General features: G+C 40.6%; 1 protein-coding gene across 1 annotated transcript in view; it reads left to right on the top strand.

Moving 5' to 3' along the window:
• The window catches only part of PHACTR2 (phosphatase and actin regulator 2), a 50,034-nt gene that overhangs the window by 18,488 nt on the left and 13,919 nt on the right, over positions 1–17,627 (top strand). Inside the window, exons 4-8 of the mRNA XM_048505398.1 lie at positions 1,668–1,898; positions 4,406–4,946; positions 7,446–7,642; positions 11,318–11,474; positions 13,085–13,140. Of these exons, the coding sequence (XP_048361355.1) occupies positions 1,668–1,898; positions 4,406–4,946; positions 7,446–7,642; positions 11,318–11,474; positions 13,085–13,140 (1,182 nt within the window). The remainder of the gene's footprint in view (positions 1–1,667; positions 1,899–4,405; positions 4,947–7,445; positions 7,643–11,317; positions 11,475–13,084; positions 13,141–17,627) is intronic.

Genomic DNA, 17,627 nt, shown 5'->3' with positions numbered 1-17,627 from the left:
AAATAATTATTACTGAGAGCTTGCTGCATAAGAGATCTTGCCCTAGATTGCTTATAAATCTTTTGTCAGCTCTGTGAAGTAGCGCATTCTCTTTTTTTAAAAGTATTGAGGAACATTGGAAATGTAAATTGTTGCCATTCCATGTTAAAATAGTACATTCAGAGGTAGGCCGTAGCAAAGACTTCATTTGGTCCTGAAAGGTTCACAAAAGAGGAAGCTGAAACAAACTGGGTAAGGAAGAAGGGGTGATCTCTTGATGTTCAAACTGTCAAAATGCATGACACCCCTACTAACCAGATATGACGGGCATGCTGCTTTTCATATGCTAATTTTTACTAACGAGTATGCTATTGATATCTTGAGAGTGGGTCAGAGAGACAAGTGATGATTAAAGAAAATTCAGATAGGATTTCGTGAGAAATGGCTCTGATGTCATTACAAGTGTAATCACACCAGCCCTTAGCAGAGATTCTCTTCCTTTGATGAGGCTAACAGTTGTTTGAAAAATAATTTTATCTCTTTTAAAAATTATATTGAAAGCTATTCTGGCCCTCTTGATAGATGTGGACCTGGGAAATGTATGGCAAAATCTAGTATTCTATTACATTTTTTAATCCAGTGCCTTCACCAAAAAAATCTGTGTACATGCCCCTTCCCCATTTTATCCTCACAACAATCAAATGGGTTGAAGATATTGACTAGCTCAATCGCACCCAGAGAGCTTCATGGTATAGTATAAATTTGAACCAGAGTCCTAGTCGAATCACTACACTACTATCTCTCTATTGGGGATGCCAGGCCTGCGGCCAGTGCAACCTCAGTTTGTGGGTTCTGCAGGGCAGAACTTGGAAAGAGTTTGCAACAACTAATTTTAAACAAAATGGTTTACTTTCTTAGTTAACATACCAAACATTAACATTTAACTTAAAACTCCAATGTCCTGTTCAAGTTTCATTACGAGTCCTTCTAATTACAGTCTGATAATGCCAGGTCCATTCTTCCTGCTGGTGGTTGGCTCATGAAGACTCCAGAGGCTTGGTGAACTGGATTCAAGATGATGAAGGTCCCTAAAAGAACACTCACCATTTACATACACAAAAACCCTGAAACAATAAATTCTAGCATTTACAATATATCAAAAATAAACAACTCTCTTCCCACTAGTTCTCAATAACATTGCAGTTACCTTAAACAAGGTGTTAAGGGCTTATAAAAATCAATCAAGGTCCCAGCCTGGTAGCCTTGCTTCCTCCAACTTCATGACCTTTGCAGCCTTCTGCTGCCTTCAGTCTCCACCACTTTCTGGGTCATCCCGTTCTGAACATAGGGGTTACACCAGCATTCCTGAAAGCTTTAGGGGTGGGGCAAGAACTCTTGGGTACCATGAAGCTTTGGGTGGATGTGACACTACACATCATTTCCACCCATGGACCTTTCTCTTACTGGATTGGGGAGCAGGATGGGAGGGTGGCCTACCAGTGGGAGCCCTCTCACTAGAAGCAGGCAAAGGGTAACCTATTGCCTCTGGTTTGGAAGCAATTTTAATAAATCAGCGTAAAGCACATTCCCTTTCTCAAGAGGTAAAGCAGAACCAAAAAGAGTGTCCCTGTGTTGCCTGGTTTCATCTGTTTGTGTCAGTTGCTTTCTGTTCACTCTCTCATTTGTAGAGAAACCTCTTCCTAAAGATCCTGAAACATCGTCACCCCGTGCTCCGCCACCACCTAAATCTAAGCCTAAAGCTAAAAAAGCAACCATACCTCCAAAAAATGCTGCTGCTGCTACCACTAGCCATAAGACTAATGAAGTGCCACATGCTAAAAAAAAGGGCAAGGCTTCTGCTAAGCAGGCCTCTGCCCCACCTCCCAAACCAACAAGCTGCATTGTGAATCGAGAAGCTGGTGAGTACCGCATGGGTCAGTCCAGAATGCATGCTATATGGTATTCACGTTAGGTTGTGTGGCTTTGGACTCATGGTGCCTGTTATTTACATTAAACATTGAAAATACTGAAGCCATATGTCTGAACAGTTACTAACTCTCTGTTGGCTTTTTGCTCTACTTTGGGAAACACTTCCTAAAGCCAGTTTTCCATCTAATAAATGCTGTTCCTATACTTCACAGCCCATCCTGATCCATAGATCATGATACTGGGTGTTACAGCCTGATTCTCAACAGCAGTCACAGTTCTGAATGAGAATTGGGCTACATAAAAGGAGACAGATGTCACTTATTTTCTGTGCATGTGATAATATTACGGCTGTTGTGTTTTTCCACTGTTTTCATAATGCATGGGTGGGCAGCATATGGCTACTGGAACACAATCAGAACATGTTCTTGTGATTATTAAGCTGTTACTAAAATCCTGGAAAATGCTAGTTAAAATAATGTTCATATATTGTCTTTGTAATTATGAAAGTTTCTTTGAAGGTTTCTTTGTGTTAAAAAACAACACAAATGGATCATTTACTTTTGAGAATTGCATCAAATACATTATATAAGCCAGATATGTGGCTGGAATAACATATATCTAATAACAGTGTGTGGTCTCACTATTTGGATTCAGTAATTCACAAACAGGGAGCCACCATCAGCTATGGTATAAGTTTCTGCAGAGTACAGAATAACCCCAAATCTTCAGAAAAATATAAAATATGACTAAAATTGGGGAATAACTCCCCAACAATGTTGGTTTTTTTGCATAGACATGAAAAAAAGAATTTGGTATTTGGGGTTGCCATAGAAACCCCAAATGGCAGCCAACACTAAAGCAGTGATACAAGGGCAGGGGCAGGACACAACAGAACTATGGAAGTTTGCAGAAGAGGAAAGAGGGCGGGCAGCCCGAAGAAACAGGAGGGATGGAAACTGATGCATTTATAGCTGGGAGGATTATTTGTTTGGAATACGTTGCCACAGGAAGTGGTGATGGCCACTAATTTGGATAGCTTTAAAAGGGGCTTGGACAGATTTATGGAAGAGAAGTCGATCTATGGCTACCAATCTTGATCCTCCTTGATCTGAAATTGCAAATGCTTTAGCAGACCAGGTGCTCAGGAGCAGCAGCAGCAGAAGGCCATTGCTTTCACATCCTGCATGTGAACTCCCAAGGGCATCTGGTGGGCCACTGCGAGTAGCAGAATGCTGGACTAGATGGACTGTGGTCTGATCCAGCAGGCTCGTTCTTATGTTCTTATGAGGAAAGATAGGAAAAAGCAAGTGGCAGTGATAGACTGGGATGGGGGCAAAATAGAAACAGCAAGAAAGGGCTGGGGAAAGAAGAATTGGGGAGGCTGGAGGGGACAAAGAAACTATCAGCAAGGGAGAAGAGGAAAACACATTACACTTAAGAAGACAAAACACCTTGTTCTGAAATGGTTGCGCTAACTATGGGAAGATGTAATTTAGCATCTGTATATGTGTGTGTGTGCATACACACACACACACACACACACACACTTAGAAAACGTGACCTAGGCAACAATACTTGCTTCATTGTTTCTGATTTTTTTCCACCAGCGTTCAACTTTCAATTGGAAAGTTTAGGAATAATTAGGGTGACAGTCCTGTTCCTTCACCAAGAATTCAGGGATCGAAGGTTTTCATGTAACTAATCTTTATTGAATCTCTGATTCTCAAATATATCAAGGTGCTTACTCTTTGTTTAGAGGCACAGTAATAGCCGGAAAATGTTAGTCTTTTGTCTCAGTTTTAGTAATTTAAAGAATTTGAGGTGCCAGCGGCCTCATGGGAGTACAGTGCTTTGTGCGTCAGATTTAAAAGGTATTTTTAAAGTTATTTTTATCTTTAAACAACCAGCTTTCTAAAAAAAATAGCTCTGGGAACATTTCCCCGCCCCCCAAATTGTGTGAAATGAAACTCCTCAGCTCTTCATAAAATATGTTGATCAGCTGGCATGCATACATCATTCCCGACCTCTTAATTGTAGTTAAGCATAAGAAATTAACTCTCTTCTTTGTCTCGTCTTTCTATCCTACTGGTCTTTAACACAATTAAGAAGTATATCAGTACCACATTTAATTTCAAGTAGGGTTTGCTAACCAGCATAAAGTCCTGGGTAAGCAAGAGCCCTGGTTATCCTTAACTATGGCTAATATTAGTGCTAACACTAACGAAAGGACTGAGGGCAATTCACACGCCAGAGAGGAAGCCCATAATCTTGTGTTCAGCTTTCTATTAATTGTGTTTAAACACGTGTGCCTTATCAAAGATATTTATGTCCTTATTACATTTAAGTGCTGTGAATGTTGCCCATTTAACTTTCCATTTTAGCATCAATATAGAGCGTTACAATTGAAAACTGTAGGAGCTGCACAATATGTCAACACTCAACATAATATTTTAAAAACATTTTGAGATGAAGAAGTGTGCATGTTGTTTTGTTTCAGCTAGTTTGTCCCATGGTAAAAAAGTGCAAGCTTCCAAGTCTTCTTCATCTCCTTCATCAACATCATCTCGCCCCAAGACCTCTAAGGAACTACCATCGACCAAAACCGGCAAAGCGACTCCTAGGGAAAAGAAGAAGGCTGGGAAACAGGTGGCTTCACGAACATCTGAAGATGGGGACATATCTTCTACTTCAAAATTAAAAACGGACAACTCAGAAACAAAAGTAGCAGCCCCTAATCCGGAAGAGACTTCCTGCATTGTTCTTGAAACTGAAGATACAAACCAGCCTAGCACAATTACTGTTCCTCCCCCTCCCCCTGCTGTTCCACCTCCTCTTCCTCCATCCATCCCATCTCCAGGCTCTCAGCCCACTGGTTTCTCAGACACACAAGATGTGCCTGTTAGCAATGAACTAGGCCTGTCTGTTCCTGGCACAGATTCCAATGTTCATCATATGAAAACTGAAGTAGACCGTGAAAGCTACTCAAGTCGTGCTGTTTTAGACAGTAGCCTCGAAACTGGGGGAGAAGACACAGAATGGTAAGGCTATGTGCTCTGTTAGTTCTGACAATGTTGGACACAATATAGCAAGATTTGGAGGGGGAGTTGAATTATTATTGTTTTAAAGTATAAGCATTACTTTAAATATTTCAAAATAATTTAAGCTGTTTTGACTTTCAGATCTGTGTTAGGCTTCAAAATAACAATTCCAGGCCATACAGACAGTTGGTGATACCTTTCTTCTATGGCCTAGGCATTTATAAAAGCTGGAAACTGAAGGCTGAGTAAAAAAGCATGATCATAGATCTATTTTAGATCATAAATTTATTTTAAAAGAAGCTGTTTGGTCTGGTGGCACCATGAACTACCAAGATGTACTTGATTTTCTGATACTTATATTTGTTATTTTTAAAATGCTTACCCCAGTTTTCAATTAGATGATCCTCAAGATAGCTTGCAAACAATAGATTAAATACAATACAACTTTTTCCTTACCCTTAAACATCAGGACAGTAGCAGAGATCAGAGTGTCCTTCCACTTATGTTGACAGTCCTTGCATAAGTGACTATGGAGCTAATCTTTCTGGCAGGGCGGTGGGAAACAAGATCCCTGCAGTTGGTTCTGGTGAGTTTTCCGAGCTGTGTGGCCGTGGTCTGGTGGATCTTGTTACTAACGTTTCGCCTGCATCTGTGGCTGGCATCTTCAGAGGTGTATCACAGAGGGAAATATGTTCCACCCAAACACTTACTGATTGGTTCCCCACCCTGAGACATGGACAATATAAAACCCAAATATTTCCTTTTCTCTGGACACAGTGTGTAACAGATTTCCCTCTGTGATACACCTTTGAATATGCCAGCCACAGATGCAGGCAAAACGTTAGGAACAAGATCCACCAGACCACAGCCACACAGCCCAGAAAACCCACCAGAAACAGTTGAATCTGGCTGTGAAAGCCTTGAACAATCCCTGCAGTTGTTCCTTCTCTGACCAATGGCTGGGGCATTGCCTGAAGATGATGTTCTTTTTATCAGGGAGGGGGTGGAGCCATCCAGAGACACTTGGATCTTCAGCCAGTGGCAGTTAACAGAGGGTCTGAGGAATCTGGACAATGTCTCCTTGTCTTTAGCAGTCAGTTTGAAAGAAGTGGGCAGCAGGACCTAGGAGGCCTGCTGAAACAAGCTACGTCAGCAAGAGAAGTAATCAAAGGGCAATGAGGTCAAAGAGATTTCTTGGAAGGGATGTGCCAGCCAGTGTGTCTTGCTTCTTTTTACCATGTCAAGATGTTGTAGTTTTCCTGTGATTTTTCATGCTGCTTGGGGCTGTGGTTTAATGATAGAGCATCTGCTCTGCATGCAAAAGGCCCAGAGTTCAATACTGGCATCTCCAGTTAAAAGCAAATGATATGAAACACCTCTGCCTGTGACCCGGGCCACAGAAGACAATACAGATAATACATTATTCTTGATAAGAATAATGGTATGACTTAGCGTAAAGCACCTTTGTATGTTCATGCGTATGAGAAAGCAACAAAATGTGATCAAGTAAAAGTGACCATTCCTTTTGGGTTAGGCCTGCTGGGGTTTTTTTGTTTGTTTGTTTTGCTAATCAGAAGCTCACTGATAGTCTGTTCTCAAAACCTTTTCTATGTTCTATAGACAGAAAACTTACATTATTTGTTTAATTCCATGGTTGTCAACACAAGGTTAGCCAGCTGTTTCTGACTTCTCAAGGATTTCTTCCAGAAAACAAATTTCCCTGGAATTATTATGCAGACTGGGGAAAAGCCTTGGTGGGCTGAATATGGCTAAAAGCATAAAGTTGGCTGAGCATAATGTAGGTCAATAAAAAGTTATGCCCATGTTGTCACCTTGGATAAGTCCATTCAGTACGCATACTATATAATGAATCCAGTTTCTAAACTATTGGTTTGCTTTTGTACCACGGTTTTCTTTTTGGGAGGTGGGGCGGGGGAATAGTACACTAAATTATGGCAGGCCATAAGATATAGGGCAAATGGTTGTTATCAGAATCCATGTTATCAGAACTGACATTTGTGCAAGGCTCTTTTAGTGTCAAAGCTCCCGGCAGGTCACAACACATATTTTAAAACTCTAACAAGTTCTGTGACAAATTTGCATATGGAATTGTAAAATAGTTCTGTTAGTATATGGAAGAACATATGCTGAACAAGTGTTGTGTTAGTCCTCAGTTGGTTTACTAGAGAAATAATCAATTCCTTCTCAAGTCCATAAGCTTTAATCAAAACCCTTCTCATTCATGACCTAATCTAGCATAAGGAATATTTTGTATTTTTCTAACATCATTTTTCTTTTTGTTTTCTCTGTGCAAGTGACTGGTTTTCTGGTGTGTGCTTGCCATGTTTTATTTTCAGTTCTAATTGTTTTTGTAAGAATAAGACAAAGTGCCTCTCATCTGCATACTTGGTTATCATATGTAAGCAGCCTCGTTGCCATTTTTCTAGTTTTCACTGATGCTATAGTTTGTTTGTGTTTTTTTTTAAAATGGACCTACAGTTCTATTACCAATGAAGACCAGGACAAAGAGAGCCCTGGCCCAGAAAGTCCTGAACTAACAGATGAATCTTCTGAAGCTTTGAACACTCCAGAAAGTGAAAATAGCAAAGAGAATCACACCAGTGACTCAGATTCAGATGGGCCGATCCTTTACACTGATGATGACGATGAAGATGAAGATGATGCAAGCAGTGAAAGTAAGTTGCTGTTAACCTCTTTTGCAATAAAGGACAATTAGTAGTATAAGAATAGTACTTTGCTTTAAGAATAGTACTTTGCTTTGTCAAATATTTTTTTAAAAAAAAATCTCTTCATTTTGGGACCTTCCAGCTAGTATTGGCAATCTGATAGATCTTTAAGTATGACAACTAAACATCATAACCTTGTAAGATTTTTAAATATCACCACACATATATACACACACTTCTTTCTGATTGATTTAGAATGCACCATGGAGTCACTGGTGTACTCTTTTTAGAAGATTTAGAAGGAAAAATACAGCCTTGTTAGTTTGGTTGGTAAAGAATTTCAAATGTTTTTGAAACATAGCTGATGTTTCCTATAACGAACACTGTAAATCTCAAGATTAACAATGGTTCTGCATCTCAATGGCTTGTGGCTGCCATGCCACTATTTATTTATGTCACTATTAGCCAATCTCTATTTCCACTACATAAAAGGGGGACTTACATTGAAATTTGAAAATATATTTTGGTATGCATAAAACTAAGTCCAACCACAAGCCAGAATCAGTGACAGGCCCTCATTTCCAAGTTTTTAATGATTTGTCGGAATCAGGTTTATTTTGAACTGGTAACCTTCCCATGATGCTTTTAGGATAGCAATTGTAAAGGCTTTGGGTTCACTGCCATGAGGTAAGTTTTATAGTGAGTAAGAAGAACACAGAGATCACTGAGACAGGAGTTATGTGTAAATAACAAAGAACATTTGTTTATTTACAAGTTGATTTTAAAGAACAGATCAGCAACACAAAACTCCAGACAGTCAAAGGAGAAACCTGGGTAAGGAGAAACATTTTAGTTGTTTATGGCTTCCAAGGAGGGTGTGTTTTCTGTTGAATTCTTGCAAGTAGAAACAGACTTTCAGTGATTAATGGCCATGTTGGATCCTTTCTAATACACAGAATTCTACCCACACTGGCCTACCCTTTCCCAAGATTCAGACTCAACAGTACAAGGTCTGCTTATCACCAGATACAGGCCTAACAACTGGGTAATCTTCTCCCAGTGGTAGAGCTAAACCAGGGGTCCCCAAACTACGGCCCGGGGGCCAAATGTGGCCCCCTGAAGGCATTTATCCGGCCCGCCAGGCATGGCGCCGATGGCTCCATTCATGTGCAGTGGGGGCTCGAGGGAGAGAAGGAACCGGCCCCAACGGCTGTTGATTGCAGTTACATGATGGCACCCCCAAATCTCCATGAATTTTCTGACCCAGAGTTGGAAACCTTACATGTGGCAACGCCTGCTCCGCCTCTTCCCACTCTCCAGCTATCTCCATGTGTGTTGCTCTCAGGCTTTCTGTTCCGCCCTCACTCCCATTGGCATTCCAGCCATTGTGGCTGGCGAATCGCTAAGCTGGCTGCTAGGAGAGAGAAAAGAATCCCGGGAAGATACCTGATCCTGGGTTAGATGGGGAATGCTTCATTGGGAGAAGTTCTGCTTTGTTTTTTTACAGGGGAGGTATTCCACAGCCTCCCCCAACAATATTTGGAGCCCACCCTGTACTTGACATGCTTTGGTCATTGTTCTAAAAATAGACCATGACAGAAAGGCTGAAAGGTGAAATCAAACATTTTACACTCATTTGTGCATAGGAATTTGTTCATACTTTTTTTTAGTCCGGCCCTCCAACAGTCTGAGGGACAGTGAACTGGCCCCCTGTTTAAAAAGTTTGGGGACCCCTGAGCTAAACCATTCTGGCATGCTACCTGGAAGAGGTACCTATTGAATGGCTGCCTTACTGAGGCAGACACAAACTATTACTGCACTCTCCCTGAAGCAGATCTAAATGCTTCTGTCCCGCATTCCCTATTCCCTTTGAAAGGTGATTGGATGCTAGAGCAAGCTCAGGGTTGAAACAGCTACGTGGTGGCTTTCTTCTTCAGGTGCAGGGCAGCTTCCTGTCTATCCCACAGCCACACAATCAGTTCAGCCATCAGGTGGAAAAGCTTTACAGAATATGTACTGTCGAAGGCTTTCACGGCTAGATTCAACTGGTTGTTGTGGGTTTTCCAGGCTGTGTTGTGGGTTTTCCCAGACCTTTACAGAATAGTTCTGTTTTACACTGGCTCTGGAAATTCAACAGACACCTTGTAATATGCTTCAGAAGGGTATTACACCTCATGGAGACAAACTAACAAAGGGCATGGGCTGTCCTTCCTTGACTACAACAGGGAAAAGCCTGTGAAGCTGGGTCTAAGGAGCAGAGCTGCCTCAGAGGTGCATAGTGGAAGAGACAGGATCCAGATTTTATTAGAGGTAGAAATAGTCTCAGTACAGTTCTTGTCATTAATCTCAGGTTTACAATAGTGTTCAAAGCTTTTAATGATTCATGGCCAGGAAACATTAAGATTCAAGTTCAGAGGGCAACTGTAATGCTCAGACCCAATAGACTTAGTTGTTCATTTTCACCATGGCTCCAGCATACCAATGCAACAATGAAGAGAGGAAAGTGGGTACATTTACCATTGTGCTTTTGCCACCTATCTTTTAAGTGCAGGATGTAGAATTCAGTCTTGCATTTGACAAGGAAAAGGCTGTAAAAAAGACACAGGTGTATTCTTTGTGGCTGGTGTAAGATGCATATATGTTATAATCTGTTATTGGAAGCCAAGTTTGAAATGTATCTTGGGAAACAAAACTGATAGACTGCCTGCGTTACAAAAGTAACTGAGGTTATTATCCTTACATTGAGCATTACTTTTGTGGCTGTACTGGAAAACAAGGAGCTATATACCTTCCTGGCCTCCATTCTCTAGGAATGGTACAGAAGAGAAGGAGCGAGTGGTCTGGTACTCTCTAACAAACTTGCTTCTGACTGAGTATCCCTGTTTCTTCAGCTCCACAGGCCTGGGGGATTTGTTTGTACATATAAAGTTCCCTGTTCAAAAGAGAAAAGGATTTGGATGTCGAAATGTCATGACACTTATTGAGTATGATTTAGAGAACAAATGGTTTTTGGTCTGGATTCTCTGAGTGCAGTAAACACTTTTTTCATTAGAAAATATGTACTAACTTTTAAATGTTGAAATACACTAAGGAATGAAGGGAGAGAAAATGAAATGTGATTAAAATATATTAATATCACATACTAAATCAAGGGTTATACCTCAAATTGTTTCATTAGGCAACAGGAAAAGCGTGTGATCTTTCTGGCTGTAACCAGCTATACCGTGATCGAGATAAAGATGATAGGAGATTTGTGGATTCATCTGCCATTTCCTGGACTGTTGTTGTTCAAGAATGTTCCACGTGGATCCTAGTGCCTACCTAAATCTGTCCCCAAGGCACTCAGACCCAAGTGGAGCATTCTGGAACAAAGACGGTCCAGGAAATGGCAGATAAATTAACAAATTTCCTGTCATCTTTGTCCTGAAGAGGGTATAACTGGTCATTCTTTTCCAAGTTATTCCAATTCTCTTGTTGGCATGAAATAGGTTGAAACTATTCTACTTTGGTATTAAATAAAATTCCTCTGTTGAAAGGACAAAAAGGTAGAAGGTGTACATGTGTTGCATTTATAGGCCTTTGCTGGGAATTTGATTGTGAAACGAACATAAAAAAATAAAATCTCTCTTTTTCACAAGCTGTCTTGCTCTTCCTTGTCCATTTCTCCCCCATTCCTGCCTCCAGGCTCTTTAGCAAGTAAAATCCGTCGTAGGGATACTCTTGCAATCAAACTTGGCAACCGGCCATCAAAAAAAGAACTGGAAGACAAAAATATCTTGCCGAGAACATCTGAAGAGGAGAGGCAGGAAATCAGACATCAGATCGGCACAAAGCTAGTGAGGTATCTAGGTGTAATCTGAGCAAGTTTGGGAAGTGAGTAAAGAATGGTCCCTTCTGCACATGCAGAATAATGCACTTTCAATCCACTTTCAATGCACTTTGAAGCTGGATTTTATTGTGCGAAATAGCAAAATCCATTTGCAAACAATGTGCGGAAAAGGCCAATGAAAGGAAGGCATGGGATCTGGGATGAGATGTTGCTTCCCAGTTTTTTTAGTTGAAGGTGCATGCTCGCACCACAAAAGGAAAACCATTAACAATGTTAGAGTTGGATCTGCCTGACTTTTTGCTTTTAGTAGACTAGAAGTTTTGATTTTAACTATTAGGACTTGTTTTGATTTTAACTTGTTTTGATTTTAACTATTAGGACTTCTGTTCCTCAATTGTGTTTCTGGTAGAGATAGAGCAAATATGTGCTTCTTTTCAGATTTTGAAGATGAATCATTTCAACTGCACAAAATTTGAGTCTAGTAGCATCTTAGAAGCCACCAAAATTTCTAGGGTATAAGCTTTCATGGGCCAAAGCAAATTTCATTTTATCTGTATGGTTTTAAAATTTTAATGTTACATGACAAGATCTGGTTCAGTAAGAAAAGTCTGAGCTTCAGATATACCACTGAATAATTCCTTTGGTTAAATCAAACTTTGCACTGACTTGTTCTACTTTTCTGTTACTAATGGAATTGTTTGAGAACTGAAGAGCATTTTGCCTTCAGCATGTGGTTTGTCTGGTCTTACAGCAGAAATCTGGCTTTTAAAATCATGTATTTCCTAAATAGATCCCCCTCACTGTATTTACTCAGCCATTGAACAGTGAGTCTTCTGCTGTTAATGAATTGGGTTATTTTATTTCAGTTAAGTCAGATGCTGATATATTCTTTTTAAGTTCTTTTTTAACTTTGCACAGCTGCTTTTATATCTGAAGTTATGAAAAGATTATAGTTTTCTCAGTTCACACTGTGGTAGTATGGTAGTATGAACAACTATTAACTGAAAATCGGCATTTTAAAGTTCGTTTGAGTCTCCTCTCACCCCGGTGTGGCCTTCCTCCACCATCCCAGTTGAGGTCAAGAGTACTTGCACACAGTATGGGAAGGACAGGGGGTTCTGCCTCTTGGATCCTCGTATTTCCCAGGACTGGCTCTCTTAGGTGCCACTGTGGCTCAGTCCGCCTTCTTTCTAGTCAGGGAAGTTTCCTTTTAAATAACTCTTGGCCCTACTCCTTTTGTCCTGGTGCCCAGTTCTGCCCAGTTTTTATCCCCTTTCAAGGAGATAAAGATGAATGGGCCAGAGCCAGCTCCTGTGGGGCCAGCTATCTTGTGCCTGCTGCCTTACTGTTCCTGTCCCATTCTCCAAAGATACTGCTTCCTGCCTCCTTTAAGTTGGTGCTATAATAGTTGGCAAACCAGGGCTTACCACCAGGGCTGCCACTATTTCCTTGCCCTGCTCCTCCCAGTAAGTGCTGTCCAGGGCCCAGGTAGCTGCATCTCACCAGGAGTGAGATTGGGCCAGACCCTGACTCCAGACAGTTTGTAAATGAGACCCCTCTTGGATAGGTGAAATCTTGTGATTTTATGCCCTAATGGCTTTTGTTTGGTTGGTTTTTTGCAGAAGGCTCAGCCAGAGGCCTACATGTGAAGAATTAGAACAAAGAAACATTTTGAAGCGTAAGCATTTTAATTTGTAACCGAGAGAAATATAAATATTTTAAATGGCAAGTAATTACAGTTTTATGTTATGAGAGGAATCACACAAGTAGTTTCTGAATACATGAATTATATATTTTAATGTTTGCTGTTCGTAAAGCAAAAGTGCACTAGGCCGGAATAGGTCTCATACTTTTGTGTGTCTGAAGCATTCTTTTGAATGCCAGCAAGTTTTCATTGTTTCTTGGATGCTTGGTTCATTCATGCAAAGGTACTGTAAGAAATATACAGGGAATGGTTTTTGTTTTGTGTAACTGGAAACACTTGGATACTGTAGGATCTTTACCAGCTACATCTTGAAAATTAGGTCAAGGAACTTTGTAGACGTATCTAGAATTCTGAAGTTACATTCGCCTTCAGAAAGGGAAATTTTTCAAAGATGAGGGGGATAGTGCACAGGAAGCTGAAAGGGAAAATCAGGAGAGTCAAAACTGTCCAAGATGCTTGGAGGTTACTTAAAAACACAGTAATAAAAGCTCAGCTGGAATGTGTTCCGCAGGTTAGGAAAGGCAGCACCCAGTCCAAAAGAAAGCCACCATGATTAACAAGGGAGGTTGAGGAAATTATTAGGAAAAAAAGATGTCTTTTAGAAAATGGAAGTCCAGCTTGACTGATGAAGAATACGAAAGGGAACACAAATGATGGCAAAAGAGAAGCAATTTAGCTGTAGGGGAGGCAAAAAGGATTCTGAGGAACGCATGGCTGCAAACATCAAGACCAGCAACAAACAGTTCTTCAAGTACATCAAAAGTAGGAAATCAGCTAGGGAAGTGGTAGGCCCGTTAGATGACGAAGGAACAAAAGGTGTGCTAAAGGATGACAGGGAGATTGCAGAGAAGCTGAATGAATTCTTTGCATCTTGCAGAGAAGCTGAATGAATTCTTTGCATCACCCAAGAGAAGGTGAGGAGAATTCCTGCACTTCAACCAAGCTTCTTAGGCAAATCCGAGGAACTAGTGAAGATAGTGGTAGACAAGAAAGAAGTTCTGGCAGCCATTGATAAACTAAATGCTACCAAATCACCTGGCCCAGATTGCATTCACCCAAGAGTTCTTAAGGAGCTCAAGCTTGAAATTACTGATCTTCTCACTTTAATATGCAACTTATCCCTGAAATCAGCCTCCATCCCTGAAGACTGGAAGATGGCCAATGTCACACCAATCTTTAAGAAAGGATCTAGGGGGGACCCAGGAAATTACAGGCCAGTCAGTTTGACATCTGTTCCTGGTAAATTAGTAGAATCTATCATTAAAGATAAAATTATAAAACATGTAGAAAAGGAAGACCTGCTGAGGAAGAGTCAGCATGGCTTTTGCAGAGGCAAGTCCTGCCTTACAAACTTACTAAAGTTTGCGATTGCGAAGAGCTCCAAGCGGACCTTTATAAATTAGGTGAGTGGGCTAAGAAATGGCAAATGTAGTTCAATGTAGCAAAATGCAAAGTGATGCACATAGGGGCAAAAAAAACTTCACATACAAGCTACAGGGGTCAGTACTATCAGTCACAGACCAGGAAATGGATTTGGGGGTCTTAGTTGATAGTTCCATGGGAATGTCAATTCAATGCATGGCAGCTGTGAAAAAGGTAAACTCTTTGCTGGGGATAATTAGGAAAGGAATTAATAATAAAACTGCAAAGATTGCCATGCCCTTATATAAAGCAGTGGTGTGACCGCACTTGGAGTACTGTGTTCAGTTCTGGTCGCCACATCTCAAAAAGGATATCGAAGAGATAGAGAAAGTGCAGAGAAGGGCAACAAGGATGATTGAGGGACTGGAGCACCTTCCTTATGAGGAGAGGCTGCAGCGTTTGGGACTCTTTAGTTTGGAGAGGAGACGTCTGAGGGGGGATATGATTGAAGTCTATAAAATTATGCTTGGGTAGAAAATGTTGATAGAGAGAAATTTTCTCTCTTTCTCACAGTACTAAAACCAGGGGGCATACATTGAAAATGCTGGGGGGGGGGGGGGATTAGGACCAATAAAAGAAAACATTTCTTCACACAATGTGTGATTGGTGTTTGGAATATGCTGCCACAGGAGGTGGTGATGGCCACTAACCTAGATAGCTTTAAAAGGGGGTTGGACAGATTTATGATCTATGGCTACCAATCTTGATCTTCCTTGATGTGAGACTGCAGATGCCTTAGCAGACCAGGTGCTCAGGAGAACCAATAGCAGAAGGCTGTTGCTTTCACATCCTGCAGGTGAGCTCCCAAAAGCATCTGGTGGGCCACTGCAAGTAGCAGAGTGCTAGACTAGATGGACTCTGGTCTGATCCAGCAGGCTAGTTCTTATGTTCTTATGTTCTTAACTCATATGTATGTAAAATCAATGAACTTTTGACAACATTCCAGCATCCCAGAACTCTGTTTCCCTTTCCTTTTCCCTGGCAAGCATACAAAGTAATCTAAACATAACTCATCCCCAAAGGGACACAATAGAAAATTTATCTTTACACTCCTCAATTATACTAGATTACAACATTACATAGTGGATATAAGACAAATGGACAGATCAAAATCCTGTCAATTTCAAATGAATTGGAGGGTACCTTTGTTTAAAATGCCATCATTATTTTTATTCTTCAAAGCCAGCATATGAAAAGGTTACAAGTCATAAGGCCAAACTGCTGTGGAGGGTGAGTGAGTTCATGACACCTGGGTTGAAGTGTCCTCACAGGGGCAGTGAGTATAAATGCAACTCAGTTTGCAACTACTTCATCATTGCTCAACCCATACTCAGCATCTTTGCAGCATATTGAATGTCAGCTGCTGGTTGTGGTGAAGAAAGTGCAAGCACATTTTAGTAAAAGCTGAATTCAACCCGGATAGATTCATTTCCACATTGTCAATAGACTGCATTGATTGTAGGAAGTATCCTCTGATGCTGATTCTTCAACAATGACAGAAAGTGCCCTAGTGTAAAACTAAACAGTTTACATTATATTTTACTTTCTGGCTTCACCTGTCTCCAACCAAAACCAGGGTAAGATATAATTATTTTATCCAGCCAATAATATCAAAGTTAAAAGGTGCATGGGGCCTACTGTGGTTTATCCAAACAGTTATGAATATTGAGAGTTGGTGGCAACTGAGTATTATTAATACTGAATTATTAGTATGAAGATATTTTACAAACATGAAATAGCTGAATCAGTTGTGAGAGATCCTGACCTAAACTGTTAACCATGAAAAAGGTTTGGATGGGGTTTAGGTAGTTTACCAAGTTTATGTGAATTTTATGGTTGTTATTGCTTTTGTTTTGGAGTTGCTGATTTCTGTTTTTGCTTTATGAGCTATAATTTATGAGTTACAAATCTCCTCAAAACACTTTTGCTGGTATAATTTTAAAAACAAAAATAAAATTGAGACACATTTTAAGAGCAAGCAAACCTTAGGCACCTGTCAGAAATCTGCCAGATTTTGTATCTGGTTGATTTCAACCAAAGGAAGAAGATTTATTTTACTAATCTAAAATTCAAGAAGCAAGTTTGAATAGTTTTGCCAAACTTGTTGAGGTGACGTCCAGTGAGCAGACATCCCAGTGATATTAGCATAATTCAAATACAAACCATTACCTGTTAGCTAAATGTCAGGATGATCCTCTGACTTGCATGTCTCCTTTCTCCACCCTCCATATGTGCCTCAATAATGGAAGACTTCCACTTTTGCTGGAAACCATATTTTGTGGTTTCAACTGAAACACAAATGATTATTTTTCTCTCTTCCTTACAAAGCCAGTTTGGAATCTTGATTTGTAGGTAAGAGACGAAACCATAATTCTTAGACCAAATATAACCACGTACCAGGCAGTGAGCAAGCCCATGGATCTACCCAGCCTCATATTCCTGCAATGACAATCCACGATTTGTCATTCCATATGAACTGTGCTGTTGTGTCCGATTCCTCTCCCTCTCCTCAGATGCCTGACAAAAGCCTTCCCAGCTCCTTCTACTGCCAAAGGGATTGAAGAAGGGAGCAGTTGTTGCTGTGCCTATTTAGTAGTATCTAGTACAATTATGAGCCAGTTGAACTGGAGGCTGTTGCATCTCTATCTATAAACGCGAAATACCACTGACTGACTCACTGACTGACTCATCAACAGAACTCAAAAACCACTGAAGCCACACACATGAAATTTGGCACACCTGTTCCTTATGTACTCCAGGTACTCACTAAGAAAGGATTTCCCAAAATATTCACTTTCACTCGAGTTATTACACATTTACTGTTTTAACTGCTCATCTCTGGCCATCTGCACGAACATTCTAAGGGCAAACCAACCGCTCAGTTTACAGACATGCTGCATGAACATTCTAAGGGTGACAGTTCAACACCACCAGCTTCATGACCTTCACCAATTGCACTCTACCACCGCCCTCCACAACGCATGTGAGCCTATTTGAAAACAAACCCATCAGTCTACAGACAGGCTGTGAGGAAATAT

This window comes from Sphaerodactylus townsendi, linkage group LG01 (genome assembly GCF_021028975.2).
Source record: "Sphaerodactylus townsendi isolate TG3544 linkage group LG01, MPM_Stown_v2.3, whole genome shotgun sequence".
NCBI classification, from domain to species: domain Eukaryota; kingdom Metazoa; phylum Chordata; class Lepidosauria; order Squamata; family Sphaerodactylidae; genus Sphaerodactylus; species Sphaerodactylus townsendi.
Note: the sequence above shows the minus strand (reverse complement) of the source record. Positions and strands in the feature narration are given on the sequence as shown.